The sequence below is a fragment of the Mesocricetus auratus genome, unplaced genomic scaffold (assembly GCF_017639785.1).
Source record: "Mesocricetus auratus isolate SY011 unplaced genomic scaffold, BCM_Maur_2.0 Super-Scaffold_100003, whole genome shotgun sequence".
In the NCBI taxonomy this organism is placed as follows: Eukaryota; Metazoa; Chordata; class Mammalia; order Rodentia; family Cricetidae; genus Mesocricetus; species Mesocricetus auratus.
This window is the reverse complement of record NW_024429188.1, coordinates 118885610-118910349: the sequence shown is the minus strand read 5'-3', so window position 1 is coordinate 118910349 and position 24740 is coordinate 118885610. Positions and strand designations below refer to the sequence as shown.

General features: G+C 43.7%; 2 protein-coding genes across 5 annotated transcripts in view; one reads left to right on the top strand and one right to left on the bottom strand.

The window, feature by feature from the left end:
• The window catches only part of Ikbkg (inhibitor of nuclear factor kappa B kinase regulatory subunit gamma), a 35145-nt gene extending 30307 nt beyond the window's left edge, over nt 1-4838 (bottom strand). For 3 of the 4 annotated variants that reach the window (XM_013125870.3, XM_040744803.1, XM_040744804.1), the window contains exons 1-2: nt 4733-4838; nt 4009-4206 (exon numbers count right to left, since the gene is read on the bottom strand). The gene's annotated coding sequence lies outside the window, so the exon portion shown is untranslated. The remainder of the gene's footprint in view (nt 1-4008; nt 4207-4732) is intronic. The other variant, XM_013125871.3, reaches the window with a different exon arrangement.
• Nucleotides 4839-4841: 3 nt separating this feature from the next.
• G6pd (glucose-6-phosphate dehydrogenase) overlaps nt 4842-24740 on the top strand; it is a 28440-nt gene continuing 8541 nt past the window's right edge. Inside the window, exons 1-2 of the mRNA XM_005086899.4 lie at nt 4842-5009; nt 5649-5776. Of these exons, the coding sequence (XP_005086956.1) occupies nt 5657-5776 (120 nt within the window). The 5' untranslated portion in view covers nt 4842-5009; nt 5649-5656. The remainder of the gene's footprint in view (nt 5010-5648; nt 5777-24740) is intronic.

The following is a 24740-nucleotide window of genomic DNA, read 5'->3' as shown; positions in this document are numbered from 1 at the left end:
AAACTATATCCCCCTCCCACTTAAAAGCTTGCTGTGTTCCAAGAAAGATCAAACCTACTCCCACTGATCCCTATAGCCCACTTTTCTCCTTACCCACCACAGCTTTATAGCTTGTCCTCTTTCACTATAAATGTTAGTTTACTTGGAAAAAGGAATTTTTTACAGATGTGATTAATTTAATCACCTCAAACCAGGCAGAGTGGTGCATGTCTTTAATCCTAACACTTAGAAGGCAGAGTCAGGCAAATCTCTGAGTTCAAGGCCAGCCTACTCTACATAGAAGAATCTGTCTCACAAGTATTAAGCCTCTCAAATTGAGATCATCCTAAGTTATATAGTTGGGCCATGACCTCAATAACAAGTACCCTTCTGAAAGACAGATGAGACAGACCTGGGAATGTAGTTCAGTGTTAGAGCATTTACCTAGCATGCACAAGGCCCTGGGTTCAATTCCCAGCTCCTCACATACACACAAAAGAAAAAACGATAGGAAAAACAGGTGGAAGTACAGGGAGACAGCCACGGGAAGACAGAAGCTGAGATTAGACTGATATAACCACAAGCTAAGGAATAACTGAGCCACTAGCGGCTGAAGGACACAGGAAGGATGCTCTTGTACAATTTGCAGATGGATGGACTGTGGCCCTGCTGACCCTCTGGCTTTATTCTCCTGGCCTCCAGAACTGTGAGATATTAAATTTCTGCTGTTTTAAGTCACCAGGCCTGTGGTTATTTTTTACAAGAATCACTGGAAATTCTAATACTTGGTAAGAGAATTTAGGAGACCACATTGTACCTGAGGGGTGTTCCTTGGGGATAGAGGAGACCTCCAGTGTCTTCTATATGCTAAGAAATTTGAAAGTGGAACTTGCGGTGTCAGTCTGAGACAAATGACCCCTGGTCTGCTTATGTTGGCTTATAAACCAGATGAAGAGCATGCTTGGCAGAGCTATCCTGGAGACTTTCTAAGTCCTGCCTAAGACTGACTGCCAGGAAGAGGACAATCTCAATGCAAGCTTACAGAAGTGAACGTTCAGTAAGGTAGGATGCCTGTAACACTGAAGAATCTTGGCTATTTACACTGAAAGTGTTGATACCCATAGATAAATCTGCCCAAGCTCACCCAGCTGACCCTTCCCTCTTTTTCACCTACTTTTTTCCTACAGCTTCCAGAAAAACCTCTTCTAGTGTCCCTCACTCCCTCAAAGGATGATTGTGCTGAGGCCTTTTCACTGAGTTCCCATTCTTTCATGTTGAGGTGCCTTGGGATCTTTTTCCTCACTACATTCACCCCTGCAGTAATTCTCTCCAGTCTCATGGCTTTAACCCAAATATTAATATTGATAATATCCCAAACAGTTTCCACTCCTAAATTCCAGACTCACATATCAAACTACTTGGATGTTTAGAAGTCTACTCAAGGGGCTGGAAAGATGGTGCAACTGTTAGGAGCACTCAGTGCTCCTCTAGAATATTTGGTTCCCAGCATCCATGTTGAGCATCTCACAACCATCTATAACTCCAGTTCCAGGGGATCCAATGTCCTCTTCTGGTCTCTGAGACACACACACACACACACACACACACACACACACACACACACACACACACACACTAAAATTAAATATTTTTAAAATAAAAAAGAGGTCTTCTCAAAATTAATTTCTCAGAGCTACAAGTATAACTCAGCAATAGAGCACTTGCCAAACATTCACCAGACCCTGGATCCCTAGCACCACCCAAAAATGTGAGTCTCCCAAATCCACTTCTACCCACAACTTCCCTTACTATCAGTTGAAAACAAATCCATCCTCTATCAGGACAAAGAAACTTGAGCATTTCTGAGTTTTTGTTTGCTTGTTTATTTGTTTGATTAGTTTTTCTGTTCCTTTCTCTCCCACCTGCCCATCATATCTAATTCATGAAGAAACTCTGTAACATTAAGTATTTTAAGTGTGATCATGGTATTGTAGTTATGTTTATTTAGAGTCCTTTCTGAAAGAGACGCATAATGAAATACTCATATGTCTGAAATGCACTGCATACTAAAAGAGATACCTAAAGATATACGCAAGAGAAATGAAAACACATGTCCATATATAAATGATTGCTGCAGCAGCATTATTCAAAGCAGTCAGAGTGGAAACAGTCCAAATGCCCATCAACTGATAAATAAGCAAAATCTAGTATAACCAAACAAGAGCACACGCTCCAAATAATTGCTGAGAAAGAAATGTCACCAAAAGCTATATACTGTATGTACTTACACTCATAAGAAATATCCAAAACATGTAAATCCACACAGAAAGTAGTTTAGTGGTTACTTAGAGAGATGAGGTGGATTGGAGTTTCTTAGTTAGGGTTTCTTTTAAGAACGATGACAATGTTCTGCAATTAGTGATGTTTGCACACTCCCATGAACCCACTAAAAACCACTGAATTATACACCTTAAATATGTGAATTGTAGCCATGTGTGGTGGTGTACTTCTGTAATCCTAGCATTTAGGAAGTAAAAGCAGGAGGATTAGGAACTCAAAAGGAAGGGATCTTCATGAGACTATCTCCAAAATTTTTGAATTATGGGCAAGTGAGACATCTCAGTGGATAAAAGCTCTTGGTACACAAGCCTGGAGACCTAAGAGCACATGTAAAGGTGGAAAGAAGAGAGCTGGCTCAACAATGTTGTCCTCTGACCTCTACACATTCTGGCCATGGCATGCCCCCCCACACACACACACACCAATAGTAAATATTTTTAGTTTTTAAATGTAAATGGTGCAGCATGCAAATTATGTCTCTAGAAAGCTGTTATTGAAAATTATAATGGGTGGAGCAAAAGAGATGATTACTCAGTGGTTAAGAGCACTTGCTATTGTTGCAGAGAGCAGTTCCTAGCACCCACATGGTGGCTCATAAACATCTGTAACTCCAATCCAAGGGTACCTCACACCTTGTTCTGAACTCCTTTCACACCAGACAAGCATGTAGTACACATACATACTCACAGCCAAAACACCCATACACATAAAATAGCATCTTTTCTAAAGAGGAAAACAATCATGGTAGAGCACTGTAAGGGCTGTGAATTAAAGTTACCTATGAGTTGATAGAGACAGTTAAGAAATGTGTACATGGAACTTACTATTTCTACTTTTGTACATTTTTAAAGTTTTCAATAAAAGGCTGACAGCACTATCATCTTTCCCATGGATTACTGCAATAATCTTTTTACAGATCACCAAACTTTGCTTCTTCCCTTGCCTTTTACAATCAATTGACCCCACTGGGACCAGTTACATAAAGATAACTCAGACTACTTCTCCCTTTTATCAAAAACAAAAGCAAAGTCTGTACAACACCCTACAAGGTCCTATACCACCTAAATTCTTCTTTCCTTCCTCTCCACCAACTATTCCTCCCTGACTCTCTGCTCCTGCTACCTTTTACCTAAGAAATCCCAAGACAATACATTCATTCTCAGATCAGATAAATGGTATCAGAACAGGCAAATAGATTACTAATCATTTGCACAATGAGCTGAGGTGCATACGGTAAGGTATTTCGCTGTCAAGGTACACTTGAAAACTTTTTAAAGACTTCAAATGCACTAAAGCTTGATAAACAGCTTGGCCTGGTGGCACACACCTATTACTCCAGCACTCGAAAAGGCTGAGGCAAGAGAATCTTGCGCTCGTGGTCTGCCTGGCCTACATCTCGAGATGCTGTTTCAGAAAACAAAGTTTGATCAACAGAAAAAATGTTTCTGAAATAGAAGAGTTGTAGCACTTGGGGCCAAGCCCTTAGGCGACAGATGGACAGATGGAAGGACAGAATCAGTCCCACAAGTAAGCTGGGTTGCGAATCTGCACTTCTTGAAATCAATGCTCTAAAAGAATGCGAAAGCATGCGACAGAACAAACTGGGCCCAATGGGGGGGGGGCTCAGGAACCTCGGGAGTTCCATAACTGCCACCGATGGAGCCCTGACTTTGGAGAGGAGGACCACACCTGTCAGCAGAGTCGATCAGAAGTCAAGAGGGCCAAAGCAGCGGAACCCGACCTCTCAGATTGAATCGGAGCTCCCAGAAAGTCTTGGTTAGGCGGTCACCCTTCCGTTCTCGGCTGTGGAAACTCCTGCTTCCGGCTTCCGGTGTTGTAAGTGTGGGATCCGGAAGTAAAACACATACTCGAAGTCGTGGAGATTAACTGGAGATGCGAAGACACAATAGTGTTGCATCCCACTCTGAAGAGAAGCCTCAGACCGCCAGCCTATATTGGCCAACCGAAGATCAAAACGCTCCTCACTGATAAACATCAACACACACACACACTTTTTTTGACACAGGATCTCTCTCTTAACTGTCCAGGCTGGTCTCTGAACTCAGAGATCTACCTGCCTCTGCCTCTTTCCCGGGTGCTTGGAATTAAGGGCGTGAGCCACCACGCCCACACTCGCCCCCACCCCACTTTCAAGGTGTCGCATTCGCACTGAAACACTCCAGTTTCAGTATGGTTCTGTCACTGAGCTCTCTGCCACCAGGTCCCTACCATGGAAAAAGTCTAGAAGACGCTAGGGACGCCAAACCGATAGCAAGGGGGAGGCGTGGCTACACTGCTAGCGGAAGTGGGGTCATCCTGTAGTGCGCAGGGACACGAGGGTCCATCGGAAAACAGACCATAAAGTATGGCTGGGGTAGCGATGGGGACACAGGAGAACTGTGCGGAGCTGTACCTGTGCTCGCAAGGCATCACGATCGCGCAGCAGGGGAAACAGGGACGGCCAACAGGGTGGGGCTGGCAAGGGATGCGTGCGCACCTACTTCTGCTCCTCTCCCCTCCCTCACCGATGGAGTAGCCGAAGCTCCTCCCCTCGTGCCTCTCCTGAGGCGGGTCAGCTCAGTCAAAGCACCCGCCCTCCTGCGTTAAATGAGCCAGCTAAGCGCAGCCCCCGGAAACCGGCTGTGCACTCCAGAACTGTGAACCTGTTTGGCAGCAGCAACTAAACACAGGTAAAGGGGTGGTGTGATAACACACCGGTGGAGGGATATGCTTCCCGCTTGTAAGCCGCGTGTCCCTTTGATGAGCGCTATTTGTAATGCTTGGATATGGAAAAAGATCTACGAGGTCTTAACCCATCCCTTTGTCCCCCACAGTTCCCGGCACTGGGCCCATGAGGGCTAGGCTTTTATAAGAGAAGGGGCTTTCTGGGATCACCTAGCTTGGCCAGGAGAAAGCTGGAGCTGAACTCCATCATCTGCACAAAGATGCTCAGTTCATTGTGGAGTTTCTGGCAGAGACTAGAGTGCGATGGCCCCAGACACAGTGCGATGCCCTGACCAGATTTTATCTCGCTTTCCCAGAGTGGATTTCCTAGCTGAATTCCATTAATGCTTATAGTGATTTCGTCATATACAGCCCCCAGAGAAGACAACATAAGAAGGTATGGCGGGAGCCCAGAGGCAGCAGTTCCTGGCTCGCACGCGCGCGTGTACACACACACGCGCACACACACACACACACCGTTCCTAGCCAGTAGTTTTAGTAATCAGTCACCAGCCTGGTGAGAATCCAAAGAAACCTTTGGATAAGGTTAAGTTGTCAATGCTCTTCTGTTCTCCTGCCTTATCAATGAGTCTTTCTTCCACCAGAAAACACCATGGCAGAGCAGGTGGCCCTGAGCCGGACCCAGGTGTGTGGGATCCTGAGGGAAGAGCTGTACCAGGGTGATGCCTTCCACCAAGCTGATACACACATATTTATCATCATGGGTGCATCGGTGAGTCTCCCCTCAGGCCTTAAGTCTAAAAAATCAAATGTAGCATTTTGCAAGGCACTTCTCTCTCTTTATCTGAACTTTCCCAACTGACTGCAAAAGGCCACACAGGCTCTAATAGTTTGAACTCTATGGCATATGTTCCCACCTGTGTGTCCTGATCATCACAGCAGTCAGTACCTGCCAAATTTTTCATTTGCAAGGCCTTTCAGAAATCTATGCTCAGCCATTGAATGCGGACCAGACTTGGAGCATCCAAGTTCTAAAGCACTATATCTACTTGGACTTCTTCCTCCTGGATGGAAAAAAAACTGAGGTACAACCAGGAAGTGCTATTCAGTCTATATGTTTTCCAAATCTATAATTTGACAAATGTTACAGTTGATTTCAGTGAAAGAATCTGAGGTCCTGCCTCTGCCTCTTTTCTCTCTACTGTATGAAGTTCCCTGGAGGCAAACACCTCCTCTTTGCCACATCTTCCAAAGCCTACTGCAGATTTCTGTTGATTCCACCTGGTTCCCAGTTGTCTAACTAAAACAACTACCAATATGCTGTTAGGAAAAACTGAAGAACAGAAGCATAGTCAGAGGGGTGGTGTGTTGATGATGGTACACAGTGAGACTGGGGTAGGTGGGGGCACCCTCTCGTGTGCTTTGCAGCAGCAGGTCATGTTCAATGACAAGGGTATTATGGAAAAGGTAAGCTCAATCACTTGCTTTTAACACTGGAATCAGCTCACTCTCTTGTAACCATCTTCACTATTAACTTACTGTGTAATCTTGAGCAAGAACTTCGTCAGAGCTGGTGTGTTCTTGAGAGGGCACCTTCCACACTCTGGGCCCCTCAGTGCTGGGTGAACTCTGTGGTTCTTTGTTCATACATAGCATTGCCACCCACTAAGGATTAGGGCTGTAGCTCAGTCAGTGGTAAAGTACTAAGCTCTTATGCATGAGGCCCTAGGTTCAATTCATAGTACTACCAAAAAAGAGGAAATCAAACATGCCACCCCCTTTGCCAGACCTGTTCTTTGTCAGCCTTATATTTCAGAGCAAAACTGAGAGTGGGAAAACTTAGAAAAGGAATGCAGAAGCAGAGAGAAGGGTTCAGCTACTGAAAAGGCAAGGAAGAGACACCCAAAGGCACTGTCCCCTAACTCCCTGTAACTCTAAGACTCAAGAGAGGTACCCAGTTGAAACACACAGTACAGGATTCCTACCCTCAGCCCTGGCTCCAGCCTAGTCCCCCCCCCTTTTTTTTTTTGGTTTTACGAGACAGGGTTTCTCTGTATTGTTTTCGAGGCTGTGGGTCCAGCCTGGCCTCGAACTCACAGCGATCCTCCTGCCTCTGCCTCCCGAGTGCCGGGATTAAAGGCGTGTGCCACCACCGCCCGGCTCCAGCCTAGTCCCCTTAAAGGAGTCATGCATGCATGTATCAACCACAAACCTTAGCATATAGGACTCTGACTATTAGGCCCTTCAATCTAAAGGACCACCTTGAAGAGAAAGTAACTAAGGATGATTTCCCCTGTCCCACCTATGCTTTCATAAGCTTGCAACAATAATAATCCAAACAACAAAGATAGTTTACATCTGGCAGATCTGAACTCTTAGATACCTCATTGATAGCTTGTTGTGTGACCTGGAAAAAATGTCTACATTTCTCTGAACATTAGTATTCTTCATCTAACAAACGAGGACCAAACAGCCTTTGGCTTTATCCTAGGCTGATTATGTGAATTCTAGCCTGAAATTGAGCAACTTCATTTCACTGCAATCGGTACGGTTCCCCTTTGCTCTCCTCTGCTCTGGGAGTGAGAACTGAGGCTTTCAGAGTAAAAATGGGAAGCACTAGTTCCAGCAGAAGGGGGTGGGGAAGAGAGAGAGGTTTGCTGAAGAGAATCATTTTTTATCTCTGTTCTTCTCATTGGACCTGAGACAGACAGACCCTGTGCTAGGACAGCCCCCAGAGTATCTCCTGCCTGACACTTTACTGAATGTATGAGGCAGACAAAGTGCTAGCTAATCTAGGAGACCTGCAAGTTCTCCATTCATTCAATGTAGCAATCAAGTGTGTCCTCCAATCCACAACAGCCCCAGTCCCTATCCTCCTTGTGGGGACAGTGTCTTTTGGGAGCAAGCAAACCAACAGGATTTTAGGGAGTTGTATGTAACAGAAGTCACAAATGGGCTCTTGTATACTAAGACCCCTGCAACACACAGGTACCAAGTGGACCTAAAAAACCAAGGCAAGTTGAAAATAAGAGGACAATTGTCCTCTAAGTTGAGAATAAGCTCAGTGTGATCTAGAAACTAAAAGGAATCCAGTGACTGGCAGGTCCCAAGCCTAGGAAACTGGAACACACTAGGGCAAGTTGAGTCCATGTAGCTGCCTCACTGTAGCCACTCCTCTTCTCAGAACTCCCACCCAAACAAGCAAGGAAACAGAAATCCTTAGTGAAGCACTCTATAAAACCTTTTCCTTATGGACTGGTAGGGGGAAGTAACTGGACCTAAAAAGCCATCTCCCCCACAGCCAATAAGACCTTGGTGAGACAGGAAAGTGACTGTTTTTCCCTTATGCAGAAGAAAAGGTGTAGATCTGGGAGTCCACATGGGCAGATGGGCTCACTACAGGGCTCATCTCTATGCATCACTTTTCCCACCTAGACTGTGTGATAGCCATAGACTCTGAGTACTCAGGGTCCATCCTGCTAACAGGCCTGTGTGAGCAGTGATCTGGCACTCGGAGTCCATGCCTCTTCTTGAGTCATTTCAAAATTGACTTCTCCCTTGGGCTGGTAAGATTCTTGCTGTGTCATGATGACCTTGGCATTCTCCCAAAAGTCTGGTGACTCATGGAGCCCCAAGGTGTAGGAAGGAGACCTTTTGTTACATTTTTAGCCCAAACCTCCCTAACAAACTCCCCCATCTCATTCCAGCTGGAAGCCAGCTGATCCTCAGTTACAGCCCAGAACTCTACCTTGGGAAGCTAGGTAGGTCCCTCATCCACAACAACCCTTGGGTGTAATTTGGGTTTATAAAACAAAAGGTCAAGCCTCACCTGACCATAGGCCAGTTGGTACTCAGGGCTCTTTGCCCTTATCTGACTAATAGTTGTGGCTGGAGATCTTAATCATGCCCTAATTCTCCTAAGTCATCACATGTCCTTAGGTAGCTTCTTCCCCTGTCATGATCCTTGGGCAATATGAGGGGGTGGCAAAGATGAGAGACTTCCTTCCAGCTACCTCTCTAATTGCCCCCACTCCCACACTTTTTAGATTTTAGTTCTTCTCATGTTCCTTACTTAAAAAGAGATCAGTGAGAGCCATTAAGCCAGCAGTAAAGGCAGGGTCACCCCCATCCCTGAGAAGAATGGCTGCCTCCCGCCCCCACCTTCCATAGTCCTACCTCACCTCCCTTGAGTGACTTGAAGCCAGGTTCCTGTCGGTTGCAGGGACTGAGCTAAAACAAGGAGAGCAGGTTCTATGTCTGGTTAATCCCAAAGGAAACAAGGACAAACAGTTATGGGTGTGGGGCAACTGTGACTCAGCAAACCTGTCCATTGCCGCCAATACATTGGCTGGAGTCTGTCCTGATTCCTCCCAATCTGTTGGAATTTGATCATAAACAAACACTGTCTACTTAGAGAAATCTGCAGGCCAGTATTCTCATTGTTTCTTTCAGTGTCTAGTTCCCAGCAAGCCAGTCATTTCTGAAGTGTGTGAGACCAGGACAAAGCCCTCTGAACATGAGCTGTAACCCACATCCCACTGATGGGAGATGCCAGAGGTAGACATTGAGGTTACTCTGAGGAACCAAGAGCCATCCTCGGGGGAGATGCTGGCCCAGAATGGGGCTTTGTCTAAGCTGACCTTTGTGGGACCTATAAGGGCAGCCATCTGGCACAACAGGGTAAAAGCTGTGCCCAGCAAAGTAACTTAGGGAACAGTAAGTAGGCCACTCAGATGGCCATACTAGGTACCACATGAGGGAGTGTCAGACAGATGAGGCTCTAGAACAATAGGAGCCCAGCTGGAAAAAGCCTTAGACATTTTCTTCAAGATAGTCATCATAGCATGGAGCTACAAGGTGGCCATTGGGCTCAGGTTTCCAGAAGTTCATATGGAAGATGGCAGTTATCAAATGGACCCACTCCAAGGTGCTCAAGATTTTAATCCTGAATAGTTAACAGACGTGGGCACTGAGTGGAGGGAAATGTTCCTTTAAGCTAACACAGGTTACCAAAGTTTGGTAACAGCCCCCTGTGGAAGTTTTGGGAACCCAGTAGAACCTAGAAACGACCTACACACACTTGCTTCCATGGACCTGTCACTCAGAAAACCTCTGAAGACAAACATTTAAGCCACTGGAAATTCTGAGTGCCCATAGCCTTCTTTATCCAGAACTGCCATTTCTTATAGAAATGTATTCATCGCCGGGCGGTGGTGGTGGTGGTGGTGGTGGTGCACGCCTTTAATCCCGGCACTCGGGAGGCAGAGGCAGGCGGATCTCTGTGAGTTCGAGGCCGGGCTGGACCGACAGCCTCCAAAACAATACAGAGAAACCCTGTCTCGTAAAACCAAAAAAAGAAATGTATTCATCAATGCAGCCACATTACTAATCTCTTTGTTTGTTAATATGTTACTGAGGACATACCTCAAGGCTTCCTGCATGCTAAGCAAGTCTACCACTGAGCCCGAGCCTCCCCCACCCCACCAGCCTCTGCCCCCATTTTTTTTTTTTTTTTGGTTTTCCGAGGCAGGGTTTTTCTGTGACTTTGGAGGCTGTCCTGGAACTAGCTCTTGTAGACCAGGCTGACCTCAAAATCCGCCTGACTCTGCCTCCCACGTGCTGGGATTAAAGGTGTGTGCCACTACCACCCAGCCATTTTTTAAGATAGGGGCTTACTACATTTCTCAAGCTGCCCTTGAACTTGTTATTCTCCTGTGTCAGCCTCCCAAGTACTGGGATTAGAGGTATATACTACTATATCTGGCTCAGTCATTTTTGAAGTTTGTATCTAAGGTTGTATTGACTCTTCGGTGTTTTGGTTTTGTTTTATTTATTTTATGTATATGGCTATTTTGCCTGCATGTATGTCTATACAATTTGCTTGCGTGTCTGGTGCCCTCAGAAGTCAGAAGAGGGTATCAGATTCCCCTGAAACTGGAGTTACAGATGGTTGTGAGCCACCATATAGGTCCTGGAAATCAAACTAAGGTCTTCTGAAAGAATATACAATGCTTTTAACCACCAAGCCACCACTCCAGTCCCACCTCTTTGTCAGCATGGGCTATGTTGTATATTAGTCCGCTTGTGATGGCAGGAAGTTACCTATTGGTTATTGTGCTAAAAGGAAAAGCAGTTCACCTCACTTTCTGGGGATACCTGATCCATGGAGCCCTGCATCTTCCCAGGTCACAGTGGGCTCAGGTAAAGAGTATTACTCTGGCTGCCTTCTGCATGGCTTGTTTAAACTTGGCAAAGTACATGTCACCCAGAACAACTCCATCTGAAAACTCATTCCAAACATCTGGGAAATTAGTGCCAAGATACCTTGTTAGATGGAGTGGTGTTTTGAAATCTTAATTAGATATGCCTGTAAAAGTTTCAACAAATTACTTTTGCATAAATATTCAGGTCCTTAACACTTAGAGATGCTCACCTCTGTCCATGGAGTAGGAGTACCCTGTGTAGTATGGGTTCACACCCACCCCATGTTCCTAATTATAGGGTTTGAGATGAAAGAGCAGATACCCTACTCTATTCTTCAGGAGTTTGGTAGCCATTTCAACCCCTCCTTCTTATACCTTGTTTGGCAGGGTACGAACTGAAAGCATGCTGGGAAGTTGATGGTTACTGGGAGATTGAACTAGGTATGCACATTGGCTTAGAGTGGAACATGGAGTCTTATATAGGTCATTTTTAATGGAGTTGGATCATTTTCTCTGTAAACCACACATGTATTCTATTGAACTTATTTCTAGGTTCCTTATAATTCTAACTTTTGTAAATGGTATTGTTTTAAATTGCTTATTTTGCCAACTGCTTGATGTTAGTAAATAAAAGCAGTTAATCTGTATCTATTAATATTTATAGTGTTTTTATGGGGTGTTGTTTGGTTTGTTAGTTTTGCAATGATAGGGATCAAACCCACTGCCTCATGCTTGCTAAGCACTTTACCACTAAGCCCCAGATGTTTATAATTTTTATTGAAAATATATATATCAAAAAGAACACAGGGGCTGGAGAGATGGCTCAGAGGTTAAGAGTACTGGCTGTTCTTCCAGAGGTCCCGAGTTCAATTCCCAGCAACCACATGGTGGCTCACAACCATCTATAATGAAATCTGGTGCCCTCTTCTGGCCTGCAAGCATACATGCAGGCAGAACACTGTAAACATAATAAATCTTTAAAAATGACTTCTACCTGCCGGGCGTTGGTGGCGCACGCCTTTAATACCGGCACTCGGGAGGCAGAGGCAGGCGGATCTCTGTGAGTTCAAGGCCAGCCTGGTCTACAAGAGCTAGTTCCAGGACAGCCTCCAAAACAATACAGAGAAACCCTGTCTCGAAAAAACCAAAAAAAAATGACTTCTACCTTTAAAAAAAAAAAACAAAAGAAAGAAAGAAAGAAAGAACACAGACTGTAAGGTGTGACTGGACAACTTTTCACAAACTTGGCACACCCTTGTAAATTTCTCCCACATTAAGAAACAGGCTGGAGCCAGGCGATGGCGCCACAAACCTTTAATCAGGAGGCAGAGGGAGGTGGATCTCTGAGTTCAAGCCAGCCTGTTCTACAGAGTGAGTTCCAGGACAAGCTCCAAAGCTATACGGAGAAACTTGTCTTGAAAAAAGCAAAAGAAGGAGGGGGAGGAAAAAAAAGAAGGAAAGAAGAAGGAAGGAAGGAGAGAGAGATAGACAGAGGGGAGGGAATGAAAGATGAAAGGCTGGAAAAATTAAGAGTTTTTGCTACTTTTGCTCAAACCCAAATGTGTTTCCTAGCACCCACATTAGGCAGCTAGCAACTCCCTGTAACTCACAATCCAGGAGACCCAGTGCCCTCTTTTGCCTTCTATAGGTGCCTTTACTAGTGTCCATTTACCACCACACATATACATAATTAAAATAAAATAATTATTTAAATAAAAAGAAGAAACAGAGCATTATCATCTGAAGTCCTACCACTTAGGCTGAAACAGGAGATTCACTTCAGGGAAGAAGTTCATGACTATCAACATAACAAGGTTCTTGCTTAAAACAATGTAAAACATATGGTGATATACTCCTGTAATTCTAGAGATGTAGGGGCAGGAGGGTTAGGAGTTCAGGGCTAGCCTTGGCTACATAAATGAGTTTGAGGCTAGCCTAGGATAAATAAATCCCAGTCTCAACAAAAAACAATTTTAAATTAATAAAGCCAGATGTACTGGTACTCACCAGTAATCACAGTACTTAGGAGACTGAAACAAAAGGATTGCCTTGACTTTAAGGCCAGTCTGGGCTACATAGCAAGTTCCAAACTAGTCAGAATTACATAGCCAGAACCTGTCTCAAAACTACAGCAAAAATCTGCACTCAAGAAGCTTCCCACTTTGCAATCATTTTCCCCAGGAGTAATGTCAAACCTCCTCTCCACCCTCTGCTTTTACCTTCTTTTCTTTGTAAACATTATAGTGCATAAATAATAGCTGTACTGTTGATGGCCTAATCTAGGACATTTCTGTCTCCCTACACAATTCTTAGGTACCCCTGCTAGCCAGTCTACTACCTCCCTGGGCAACCACTCACCTGAGTTCTGTCATAATAGACTTATGTTGCCCATTCTTGGACTTTTAAGTGAACCCATGAGTATTCAGTCTCTTGTGTCTAGGTTCTGTGGTTTAGCATGTATCTGATATTTGCCAACACTTTTTGGAATGGTAGAATGGTAGATCATTCCTGAGTAGCTGAATACAAATATACACTTTGTCTGTGTGCTGATTGATTTGAGCATCTCCAGGCTTTTGTTTTGTTTTGTTTTTGTTTCGTTTTGAGATAGGGTTTCTCTGTGTAACACTGGTTGTTCTGGATCTTTAGACCAGGATGGACTCAAACTCGTAGAGATCTATCTGCCTCTGTCTCCTGATTGCTGTAACTAAAGGTGTGTGCTACCACCACCTGGGTCCAAGCTATTTTAAATTAAAGCTGCCATGATCATTCATGAACAGATCTTTGGGTGGCTGGCTGCCTGCTTTTTTCTCTGGGGTAACACCTAGTGGAGTAGGTGCGTCACTTGATAAAAGGCTGCCAGGCTGTTTTAGATCTAATAACTATTGCACATTTCTATCCATAGTCTGTGAGGTCCACACCAACAGTTTGGGTTTTTTTTGGCAGGGGAGGGTGGAGTTCTATTTGACACAGAGTCCCATGTAGCTTAGGTTAGCCTGGAACTCACTATGTTGCCCAGGCTAGTCTTTTAATCTTGAAGTTCCTCCTGCCTCTGCCTCCCAAGTGATTGAATTATACCAATATGTCCAACTGTTAATCAGTGGATTACAACCATTCTAATACGTATGAAGTGGTGTCTTGCTCAATTTCTATTTTCTGACACCTGATGAACACTTTCCATGTATTATTCAATGGCCATTCATTTTCTTTCTAGTGAAACATCTGGCCAAGCCTTTTACCCGTGTCAGTTAGATTGTTTTGCATTGTGTCATAGGAGCTATTTAGATATTCTGAATATAGATAAATTTAGTGAATGGTATCTCTAAGGTTGCAGCTTGCCTTTTTGATGTTAGGGATTATACTCTGGGCCATAATTCCATGATTGCCTGGCTTTTTCCTTTCTTCTTTTCTTTATTTCATAATCCTGGAGATTGAACTGAGAGTCTCACAAACACCCTTCATATTTTCATATCATTCCTCTGTCTCTGTGCAGACCTTGAACTCACTATGTATCCAAGGATAACCCTGAAGTCCTTATCCTCCTCTTACCTCCACTTCTGGAGTGCTACAATTACAGGCTGCAGTACAGTGCTGGCTTATAATTATTACTTTATATCCTAAGAAATCTCTACCTACTCCTATCACTTTTTTTTAATCTACCAACTTGGATAAACTCTCATTAACTCTAATGATTAGTCTGTAGGTTGATTTGAGATAGTTTTTAATAAACAAGCTATCGTCTAATAATGACAGGTTTTTTTGTCTTTTTTCCCAAACCTTACACCATTTTCATTTTCTTGTCTTATGGTACTGGCAAGGACTTCTAGTTTAAGATTGACTAAAGAAGCAATAGCAACAAAAAAGAACCAATATCAGGCTTTTAGAATCTCCTCATAGACACTCAGAGGTTTGTCTATGATCATGTTTCCAGAAAGATTTAACTGAGGAAGAGAGACCTACAATGAATGTTCATGGTATACCCTATTGGTTGCTGTCCCTGACTGAACAAAAGGAAAACAAAAGAAAGTGTCCATATTCATCTCTCTGCTTCTTGACTGTGGACACAAAGTACTCCACACCCCTATCACCATGCTTTCCCTGACATGGCAGACTGTACCCGCAAACTGTGAGCCTGAATGAACCCTTCATCCCTTAAATTATTTTCTGTCAGGAATTTTGTCACAGCAACAAGAAAAGTAGCCAATACCCCATGGTGTATGGTGTTCTTAGGATGTTTGATAGATGTCCCAAATCAGATTAAAAAGATTCCCTTCCTTCTTTGATTAAAAAAATATCAAATAGGCCAGGCTCCCTGCTCCCTCTTTTCTGGTGACTCTAGCTTATGTCAAGTTGACATAAAAATACCCAGGACAGGGATTATAGCTCAGTAGTTGAGCTATACTACTGAGATGGCCTCTGCATCAGCGCCTGCCTTCAGGCCCTTGCTCTGAGTTCCGGCCCTGGCTTCTCTCAGTAATGAGCTTTTAAGTTGTAATGTAAACAACTCCTCCCTAAGTTGCTTTTGGTCATCGTGTTTCATTACAGCAATAATAAATAGGACAGTCCCAGATCTTTAATTTTTTTTGTTTTTTTGAGATAGGCTTTCACTGCTTGGCCCTGGTTGACCTGGAACTTGCTATGTAGGACAGGCTGGCCTTAAATTCACAGAAATCCACTTGCCTCTACCTCCTGGGACTAAAGACATGTACCATCATGCTTGCCTAAAATATGTTTTGAGATAGGGTCTTAATAACTTACTCAGGTTGGCCTGGAAGTAACTCTGTAGTCCATATTGGCTTTGAATACCTGCCTCAGACTTCTGAGTAGCTGGGATTAGAGGTCTGAACTAGGCCTTCTGAGAAATCTTTATGTATTTCTGTGTATTGATTTTTAACATACAGTAACTCTGTTAAGTTTAGTAGATGCAAAAAAAATTCTATTTGCGGATTTTTTTTTGAGACAGGGTTTCTCTGTATTGTTTTGGAGGCTGTCCTGGAATTCTCTCTGCAGACCAGGCTGGCCTCAAACTCACAGAGATCCACCTGCCTCTGCCTCCCGAGTGCTGGGATTAAAGGCGTGTGCCACCACCACCTGGTTAATTTTTTTAAGATTTATGATTTTTATTTGTGTGTGTGTGCCTGTCTGTCTGTCTGCCTTCTTGCCACATGTTTGTGAATACCCACAAAGACCGGAAAATGGCATTAGATTCTGTGGAGCTGGAGTTATAAACAGCTGTGAGCTGCCTGACACGGGTGCTGGGAACCAAACTCAGGATCCTGAGCAAAAACAGCAAGCGTTTTTAATAACACTGAGCCATCTCTTCAGCCCTTTATCCATCTTTTAATGTGATTTTCAGTGATTGATTTTGTCATTGTTGCTTTTGAAAGAGGTCTCACTATGTAGCCCAGGCTGGACTTGAATTCATCCTTCTCCTGCCTCAGCATCATAAGTACTGAGATTGTTTGCATATACCACTATGTCTGCCCCTTGATGATTGCTTACTTTGAGCTGATTAAGCCCCTGCCCACCATGCCTGGCTCTCTCTCTCTCTCTCTCTCTCTCTCTCTCTCTCTCTCTCTCTCTCTCTCCGTCTTTCTCTCTCTCTCTCTCTCTCTCTGTCTCTCCCTCTCTCTCTGTGTGTGTGTGTGTGTGTGTGTGTGTAGATACATATACATGTATGTGAGCACATGTGTAGATGCCAGAATTTCCATTGCTCTCCACCTTTATTCTTCGAGACAGAAGCTCTCATTGAACCTGTAGTTCATCAGTTCAGCCAGGCTAGCTGACAAATAAGCTTCAGGGATCTGCTGTCCCTACCCCTCAGCTCTAGGGTCACAGATGTGCACTGCCCTGCCCAGCTTTTTACATAGGTTCTGTGGATCCAAACTTACTTAGATCCTGGTCTACAGGCTTACCTACAGACTGATCTTATGGAGGCATTTTCTCAAGTGAGGCTCCCTGCTCTTTTTCTGGTGACTCTGACAGAAAGTAACTTAAGGGATGAAAGGTTCATTCAGGCTCATAGTTTGAAGGTACAGTCTGTCATGTCAGGGAAGGCATGGTAATAGGGGTATGAAGTTCCTATTGTGAGTTCCTGTGAGTTCCAGGACAGTCAGGGATATGTAGAGAGGCCCTGTCTCAAAAAAAAAACATCAGCCAATAAATAGAAAGGCTTTTGTATCTGCCTTTGTCATCAAGTTGTAGAACTAAGATTCTCAGAGTGGCTTTAGGGATACTCCCTCTTTCTTCTGTCTTCAGGGAAAATTTGCTTCAGACTCAAATTCTCCTTGATTATGATAGAAGCCACTGGCAATGCTATCCAGGCCAAGGGTTGTCTTTGTAGTCATTGACACCTCTTAGGTCTTTTAGGTTGGATTTTTCCCAGACATTTGTCCCTCATGCTGAACATGGTGGCACATGTTTGTAATCCCAGCACAAAGGCTGAACAAGAGGACTGTTTTGAGTTTGAAGCCAGAAAGGACTACATACTGAGTTTAAGACCAACATAGGCAGGACAAGGTGGCACATGTCTTTAATCCCAGCACTGGGAGACAGAGGCAGGCAGATCTCTGAGTCCAAGGCCAGCCTGATCTACAGAGTGAGTTCCAGGACAGCCAGAACTACACAGAGTGATGCGATTAAAGGTGTGCCCCACCACCGCCCAACAGTTGCTAGGTTTTTGTTGGGTTTGTCGTGGTGGTTTGGTTTGAATTTTATTAGTTTTGGTTTTTTGGGTTTGTTGTTGTTATTGTTGTTTGTTTGTTTGTTTGTTTGTTTTTTTTTAATCATTTTTTATTTTAATTTTAAATAGCTTGTTTCACATGTCAATCCCAGTTCCCTCTCCCTCCCCTCCTCCCGCACTCCCCTTCCACCCTCCCTCCCACCCTATTGCCAAATCCCTCCACATAGGGGATGTCTAGAGTCTATCATTTCACTCTTGGTAGGGTCAAGGCACTCCCCTAAGAGTCCAGGCTGAGAGAGCATCTCTCTTTGTGCCATAGGCACATGAAGACAGATTGTATACCAGGGATAGACACTGATCCACAGCTCAGAGCCCCATAGGTTGCCCAGGCCTTCTCACTGACACTCACATTTGGGGGGTCCAGATCAGTCCCATTCTGGCCTCCCCACTGTCGGTCTGGGGTCCAAGAGCACTCCCCTGTTCAGATCAGCCGTCTCTGCTGGTTTTGCCAGCCCATTCCTTGCCAATTTGCTCATCACTCCTCTCTCTCTGTCACTGGGTTCCTTGGGTTCAGTTCAGTGCTTAGTTGTGTGTTTGCCTCTGCTTCCATCAGTCCCAGGATGAAGGCTCCCGGATAGTTATAGACATCAAGTTCATTATCAGGAATGGGCATTCGAGGTGGTCCTTCCACTATTGCTTAGCTTGCCAATTGATGTTATACCTTTAGATCACTCGAGGTCACTCTGGTGCCTGATCTGTCTTCGATCCTATGATTCCCTCTTCCCCCTATTTTACCCCCACCCCCTCAACTTCCTGTTCCCCCATGACCAACTCCCTTCCTCTTTACCCCCTCTACTCTTCCCAGGTCCCACTACCCCCCTCGCCCTGTTCCCCATCCATTCAGAGGATCTTGTCTCCATCCTCTTCTCTTGGGTACTATGCATATATGCATATCTTTTAGGTTCTTTCCTGTTTCCCAGACTCTCTATCTGTGGAAGTGCAGACTGGCACTATCCTGATCCATATTTAAAATCCATATATGAGTGAGTACATACCATGTTTGTCTTTTTGCGACTGGGTTACCTCACTCAGGATGGTTTCTTCCAGTGCTATCCATTTCCCTGCGAATTTCAAGATTCCATTGTTTTTTTCTGCTGAGTAATACTCCATTGTGTAAATGTACCACATTTTCTCTATCCACTCTTCAGTTGAGGGGCATCTAGGTTGCTTCCAGGTTCTGGCTATTACAAACAATGCTGCTATGAACATAGTGGAGCAGATGCCCTTGTTGTATGAACCTGCCTCATTTGGATAAATGCCTAAGAGTGGAATTGCTGGGTCTAGTGGTAGATTAATTCCCATTTTCCTGAGGAATCTCCATACTGATTTCCAAAGAGGCTGTATGAGTCGGCATTCCCACCAGCAATGGAGGAGTGATCCTCTCTCTCCACATCCTCTCCAGCATAAATTGTCTTCGGTGTTTTTGATTCTAGCCATTCTGACAGGAGTAAGATGGTATCTCAGAGTTGTTTTGATTTGCATTTCCCTGATGGCTAAGGATGTTGAGCACTTTCTTAAGTGTCTCTTGGCCATTTTAGCCTCCTCTACTGAGAATTCTCTATTTAGCTCTGTACCCCACCTTTCAAGTGGATCCTTTGGTGTTTTGGAGACTTGTTTCTTGAGTTCTTTGTAAATTTTGGAGATTAGCCCTCTGTCAGATGTAGGGTTAGTGAATATCTTTTCCCATTCTGTGGCCTGCCTTTTTGTCTTTTTGATTGTGTCCTTTGCCTTACAAAAGCTTTTTAGTTTCAGAAGGTCCCATTTGTTAATTGTTGATCTCAGTGCCTGTGCCACTGGTGTTATGTTTAGGAAGTGGTCTCCTGTACCAACTCGTTGAAGAGTATCTCCCACTTTCTCTTCTAAAAGTTTCAGTGTGGCTGGATGTATGTTGAGATCTTTGATCCATTTGGACTTAAGTTTTGTACAAGGCGATAAACATGGATCTATCTGCAGTCTTCTGCATACCATTACCCAGTTATGCCAGCACCATTTGTTGAAGATGCTTTCTTTTTTCCACTGTACAGTTTTAGCTTCTTTGTCAAAAATCAGGTGTTCATAGGTGTGTGGGTTAAAATTAGGGCTTTCGATTCGGTTCCATTGGTCTACCTGCCTATTTTTGTGCCAATACCAAGCTGTTTTCAGGACTATAGCTCTATAATAGAGCTTGAAATCAGGTATGGTGATGCCTCCTGAAGTTCCTTTATTGTATAGGGATGTTTTGGCTATCCTGGGCCTTTTGTTTTTCCATATAAAGTTGATTAATGATCTTTCCAGGTCCTTGAAGAATTGTGATGGAATTTTGATAGGGATTGCATTGAATCTATAGACTGCTTTTGGCAAGATTGCCATTTTTATTATGTTGATCCTACCAATCCAAGAGCATGGGAGATCTTTCCATTTTCTGGTATCTTCTTTGATTTCTTTCTTCAAAGACACAAAGTTTTTGATATACAGGTCTTTCACTTCCTTGGTTAACATTATCCCCAGATATTTGATGCTGTTTTTGGCTATTGTAAAAGGTGATGTTTCTCTGATTTCTTTCTCAGTCACTTCATCATCTGTATATAATAGGGCCACTGATTTTTTTGAGTTTACCTTGTATCCTGCCACTTTGCTGAAGCTGTTTATCAGCTCTAGGAGTAACCTTGCGGAGTTTTTTGGGTCACATATGTAAACTATCATATCATCTGCAAATAATGAAAGCTTGACTTCTTCTTTTCCTATTTGTATCCCCTTTATCTCCTTTTGTTGTCTTATTGCTGTAGCTAGAACTTCAAGTACAATATTGAAGAGATATGGAGAGAGTGGACAGCCTTGTCTTGTTCCTGATTTTAGAGGAATTGCTTTGAGTTTCTCTCCATTTAGTTTGATGTTAGCTGTTGGTTTACTGTATATTGCTTTTATTATGTTCAGGTACGTTCCTGTTATCCCTGATCTCTCTAGGACCTTTATCATGAAGGGGTGCTGGATTTTGTCAAAGGCTTTTTCAGCATCTAGTGAGATAATCATGTGGTTTTTCTTTCGCAGATTGTTAATATGGTGGATTACATTGATAGATTTTCTAATGTTGAACCATCCCTGCATTCCTGGAATGAAGCCTACTTGATCATGGTGGATGATTTTTCTGATGTGTTCTTGAATCCGGTTTGCAAGTATTTTATTGAGTATTTTTGCATCAATGTTCATGAGGGAAATTGGTCTATAGTTCTCTTTCTTAGTTGTGTCTTTGTGTGGCTTGGGTATCAAGGTAATTGTAGCCTCATAGAAAGAGTTTGGCAGTGAGCCTCCTGCTTCTATAGTGTGGAATACTTTGACGAGTATTGGAATGAGCTCTTCTTTGAATTTCTGGTAGAATTCTGCACTGAAGCCATCTGGGCCTGGGCTTTTTTTGTTTGGGAGACTTTTGATGACTGCTTCTATTTCATTAGGGGTTATAGGTCTGTTTAGATTATTTATCTGTTCTTGATTTAGTTTTGGCAAGTGATATCTATCCAGGAAATTGTCCATTTCCTTTAAATTTTCAAATTTTGTGGAGTACAGATTTTCAAAGTATGCCCTGATGATTCTCTTGATTTCCTCAGAGTCCGTTGTTATGTCCCCTTTCTCATCCCTGATTTTGTTAATTAGCATGTTCTCTCTCTGTCTTTTGGTTAGTTTGGACAGAGGTTTGTCTATTTTGTTGATTTTCTCAAAGAACCAACTCTTTGTTTCATTGATTCTTCTCAATGTTTTCCTGGTTTCTACTTGATTGATTTCAGCCCTCAATTTGATTATTTCCTGGCGTCTGCTCCTCCTGGGGGAGTTTGCTTCTTTTTGTTCTAGAACATTCAGCTGTGCTATTAATTCTCTAGTATGACTGTTCTCCAGTTTTTTCATGTGGGCACTTAGTGCTATAAACTTTCCTCTCAGCACTGCTTTCAAAGTGTCCCATAAGTTTGTGTATGTTGTGTCTTCATTCTCATTGAAATCGAGGAAGTCTTTAATTTCTTTTTTTATTTGTTCCTTTACCCAGGGATGGTGCAATTGTGCATTGTTCAATCTCCATGAGTTTGTAGGGTTTCTGCGATTTGTGTTATTGTTGAATTCTAATGTTAATGCATGGTGGTCTGATAAGATGCAGGGGGTTATTCCAATTTTTTTGTATCTGTGGAGATTTGCTATGTTTCCTATTATGTGGTCAATTTTAGAGAAGGTTCCATGTGGTGCCGAGAAGAAGGTATATCCCTTTGTATTTGGGTGGAATGTTCTATAGATGTCTGTTAAACCCAGTTGGGTCATAACTTCTATTAATTCTTTTGTTTCTTTGTTAAGTTTCTGTCTGGAGGTCCTATCTAGCGGTGAGAGCGGAGTGTTGAAGTCTCCTACTATTAGTGTGTGAGATTTTATGTGCATTTTGAGCTTTAGTAATGTTTCTTTCACGAATGTAGGTGCCTTTGTATTTGGGGCGTAGATATTTAAAATCGAGACTTCGTCTTGATGTATTTTTCCTTTGATGAATATGAAGTGCCCTTCTTCATCTCTTTTGATTGATTTTAATTTGAAGTCTAATTTGTTAGATATTAGGATTGCTACGCCCGCTTGTTTCTTGGGGCCGTTTGATTGGAAGATCTTTTCCCAGCCCTTTACTCTGAGATAACGTCTGTCTTTGGTGTTGAGATGTGTTTCTTGTATGCAGCAGAAGGAAGGGTTCTGTCTTCGTATCCATTCTGCTAGTCTGTGTCTTTTTATAGGTAAGTTGAGGCCATTGACATTGAGGGATATTAATGACCATTGATTGGTGATCCTTGTTTGCGCTTGATTTATTGTTAGTGAAGTTATTTTGTGTAGTTTCTCCTCCCTTTTTCTTTTAGTGTTTTGTAAAGTATGATTCTATATTGCCTGTGTCTTTGTGAATGTAGTTATCTTCCTTGGCTCTAGGTTTTCCTTCTAGCATTTTCTGTAGAGCTGGATTCATGGATACGTATTGTTTAAATCTGGCTTTGTCATGGAATATTTTGTTTTCTCCATCTATGGTAATTGAGAGCTTTGCTGGATATAGTAGTCTGGGCTGGCATCCTTGTTCCCTTAGCGTTTGTAGGACATCTGACCAGGATCTTCTGGCTTTCATCGTTTCCATTGAGAAGTCAGGTGTAATTCGGATAGGTCTGCCTTTGTATGTTACTTGGCCTTTTTCTTTAGCTGCTCTTAATATTTTCTCTTTGCTCTGTAGGTTTGATGTTTTGATTATTATATGGCGAGGTGACTTCTTTTTCTGGTCAAGCCTATTTGGTGTTCTGTAAGATTCTTGTACTTTCATAGGCATATCTTTCTTTAGGTTAGGGAAGTTTTCTTCTATGATTTTGTTGAATATGTTTTCTGTACCTTTAAGTTGAAGTTCTTCACCTTCTTCTATACCTATTATTCTCAGGTTTGGCTTCTTCACGGTGTCCCATATTTCCTGGATATTTTGTGTTAAGGATTTGTTGGTTTTGAGATTTTCTTTGGTTGACGATGCTATGTCCTCTAATGAGTCTTCAACACCTGAGATTCTCTCTTCTATCTCTTGTATTCTATTGGTGATGCTTGCATCTGTGATTCCAGACCGTTTACCGAGCTTTTCTATTTCCAGCATCCCTTCATTCTGTGTTTTCTTTATCGTTTCTATTTCAGCTTTCAATCCTTCAACTGTTTGAGCTGTTTCCTTAATTTTCTTGGTTGTTTTTTCTTGGTGCTCTTTAGATTCTTTGAGAGATTTGTTTATTTCTTGAATTTTTCCCCCCATTTCATGGATTTTTTTGTTTGTTTTTTCTTCTATTTCTTTAAGGGATTTCCTCGTTTCTTCCTTGAGGCTCTCCATCATCTTCATGAAATAATTTTTAAGGTCTGTCTCCTCTTCTTCATCTATGTAGTGCTTTTCAGGTCTTGCTGGTGTTGGATCCCTGGATTCTGGTGGGGTCGTGTTGGTGTTTCTATTGCTGAGTGATCTCTTATTCTGTCTTCTTCCCATCTCTTCTTCCAGTGGGTGCTGGTGGGGGCTTTCTGTCTCCACTGGTCTCCTTCTTTACTGCAGCTGAAGCTGAAGCTGGCCTCGCTGGGGTTGGGGTCTTGGAGGGGCTGATCTCTTTCCTGTGTGGGTGGCTCTTCTGAAGCTGGGCTCGCTGGGTTGGGGTCTTGGAGGAGCTGATCTCTTTCCTGTGTGGGCGGCTCTTCTGGAAGCCGGGAGCGGCCCCGAAGATGGAGGGGGATGGGTGATGGGCGGGTGGTCCCAGCCAGGGACCCAATCTCACCTGAAGCTGGGCTCGCTGGGTTGGGGTCTTGGAGGAGCTGATCTCTTTCCTGTGTGGGCGGCTCTTCTGGAAGCCGGGAGCGGCCCCGAAGATGGAGGGGGATGGGTGGTGGGCGGGTGGTCCCAGCCAGAGACCCAATCTCACCTGAAGCTGGACTCGCTGGGTTGGGGTCTTGGGGAGCTGATCTCTTTCCTGTGTGGGCGGCTCTTCTGGAAGCCGGGAGCGGCCCCGAAGATGGAGGGGGATGGGTGATGGGCGGGTGGTCCCAGCCGGGGACCCAATCTCACCTGAAGCTGGGCTCGCTGGGTTGGGGTCTTGGAGGAGCTGATCTCTTTCCTGTGTGGGCGGCTCTTCTGGAAGCCAGGAGCGGCCCCGAAGATGGAGGGGGATGGGTGATGGGCGGGTGGTCCCAGCCAGAGACCCAATCTCACCTGAAGCTGGACTCGCTGGGTTGGGGTCTTGGGGAGCTGATCTCTTTCCTGTGTGGGCGGCTCTTCTGGAAGCCCGGAGCGGCCCCGAAGATGGAGG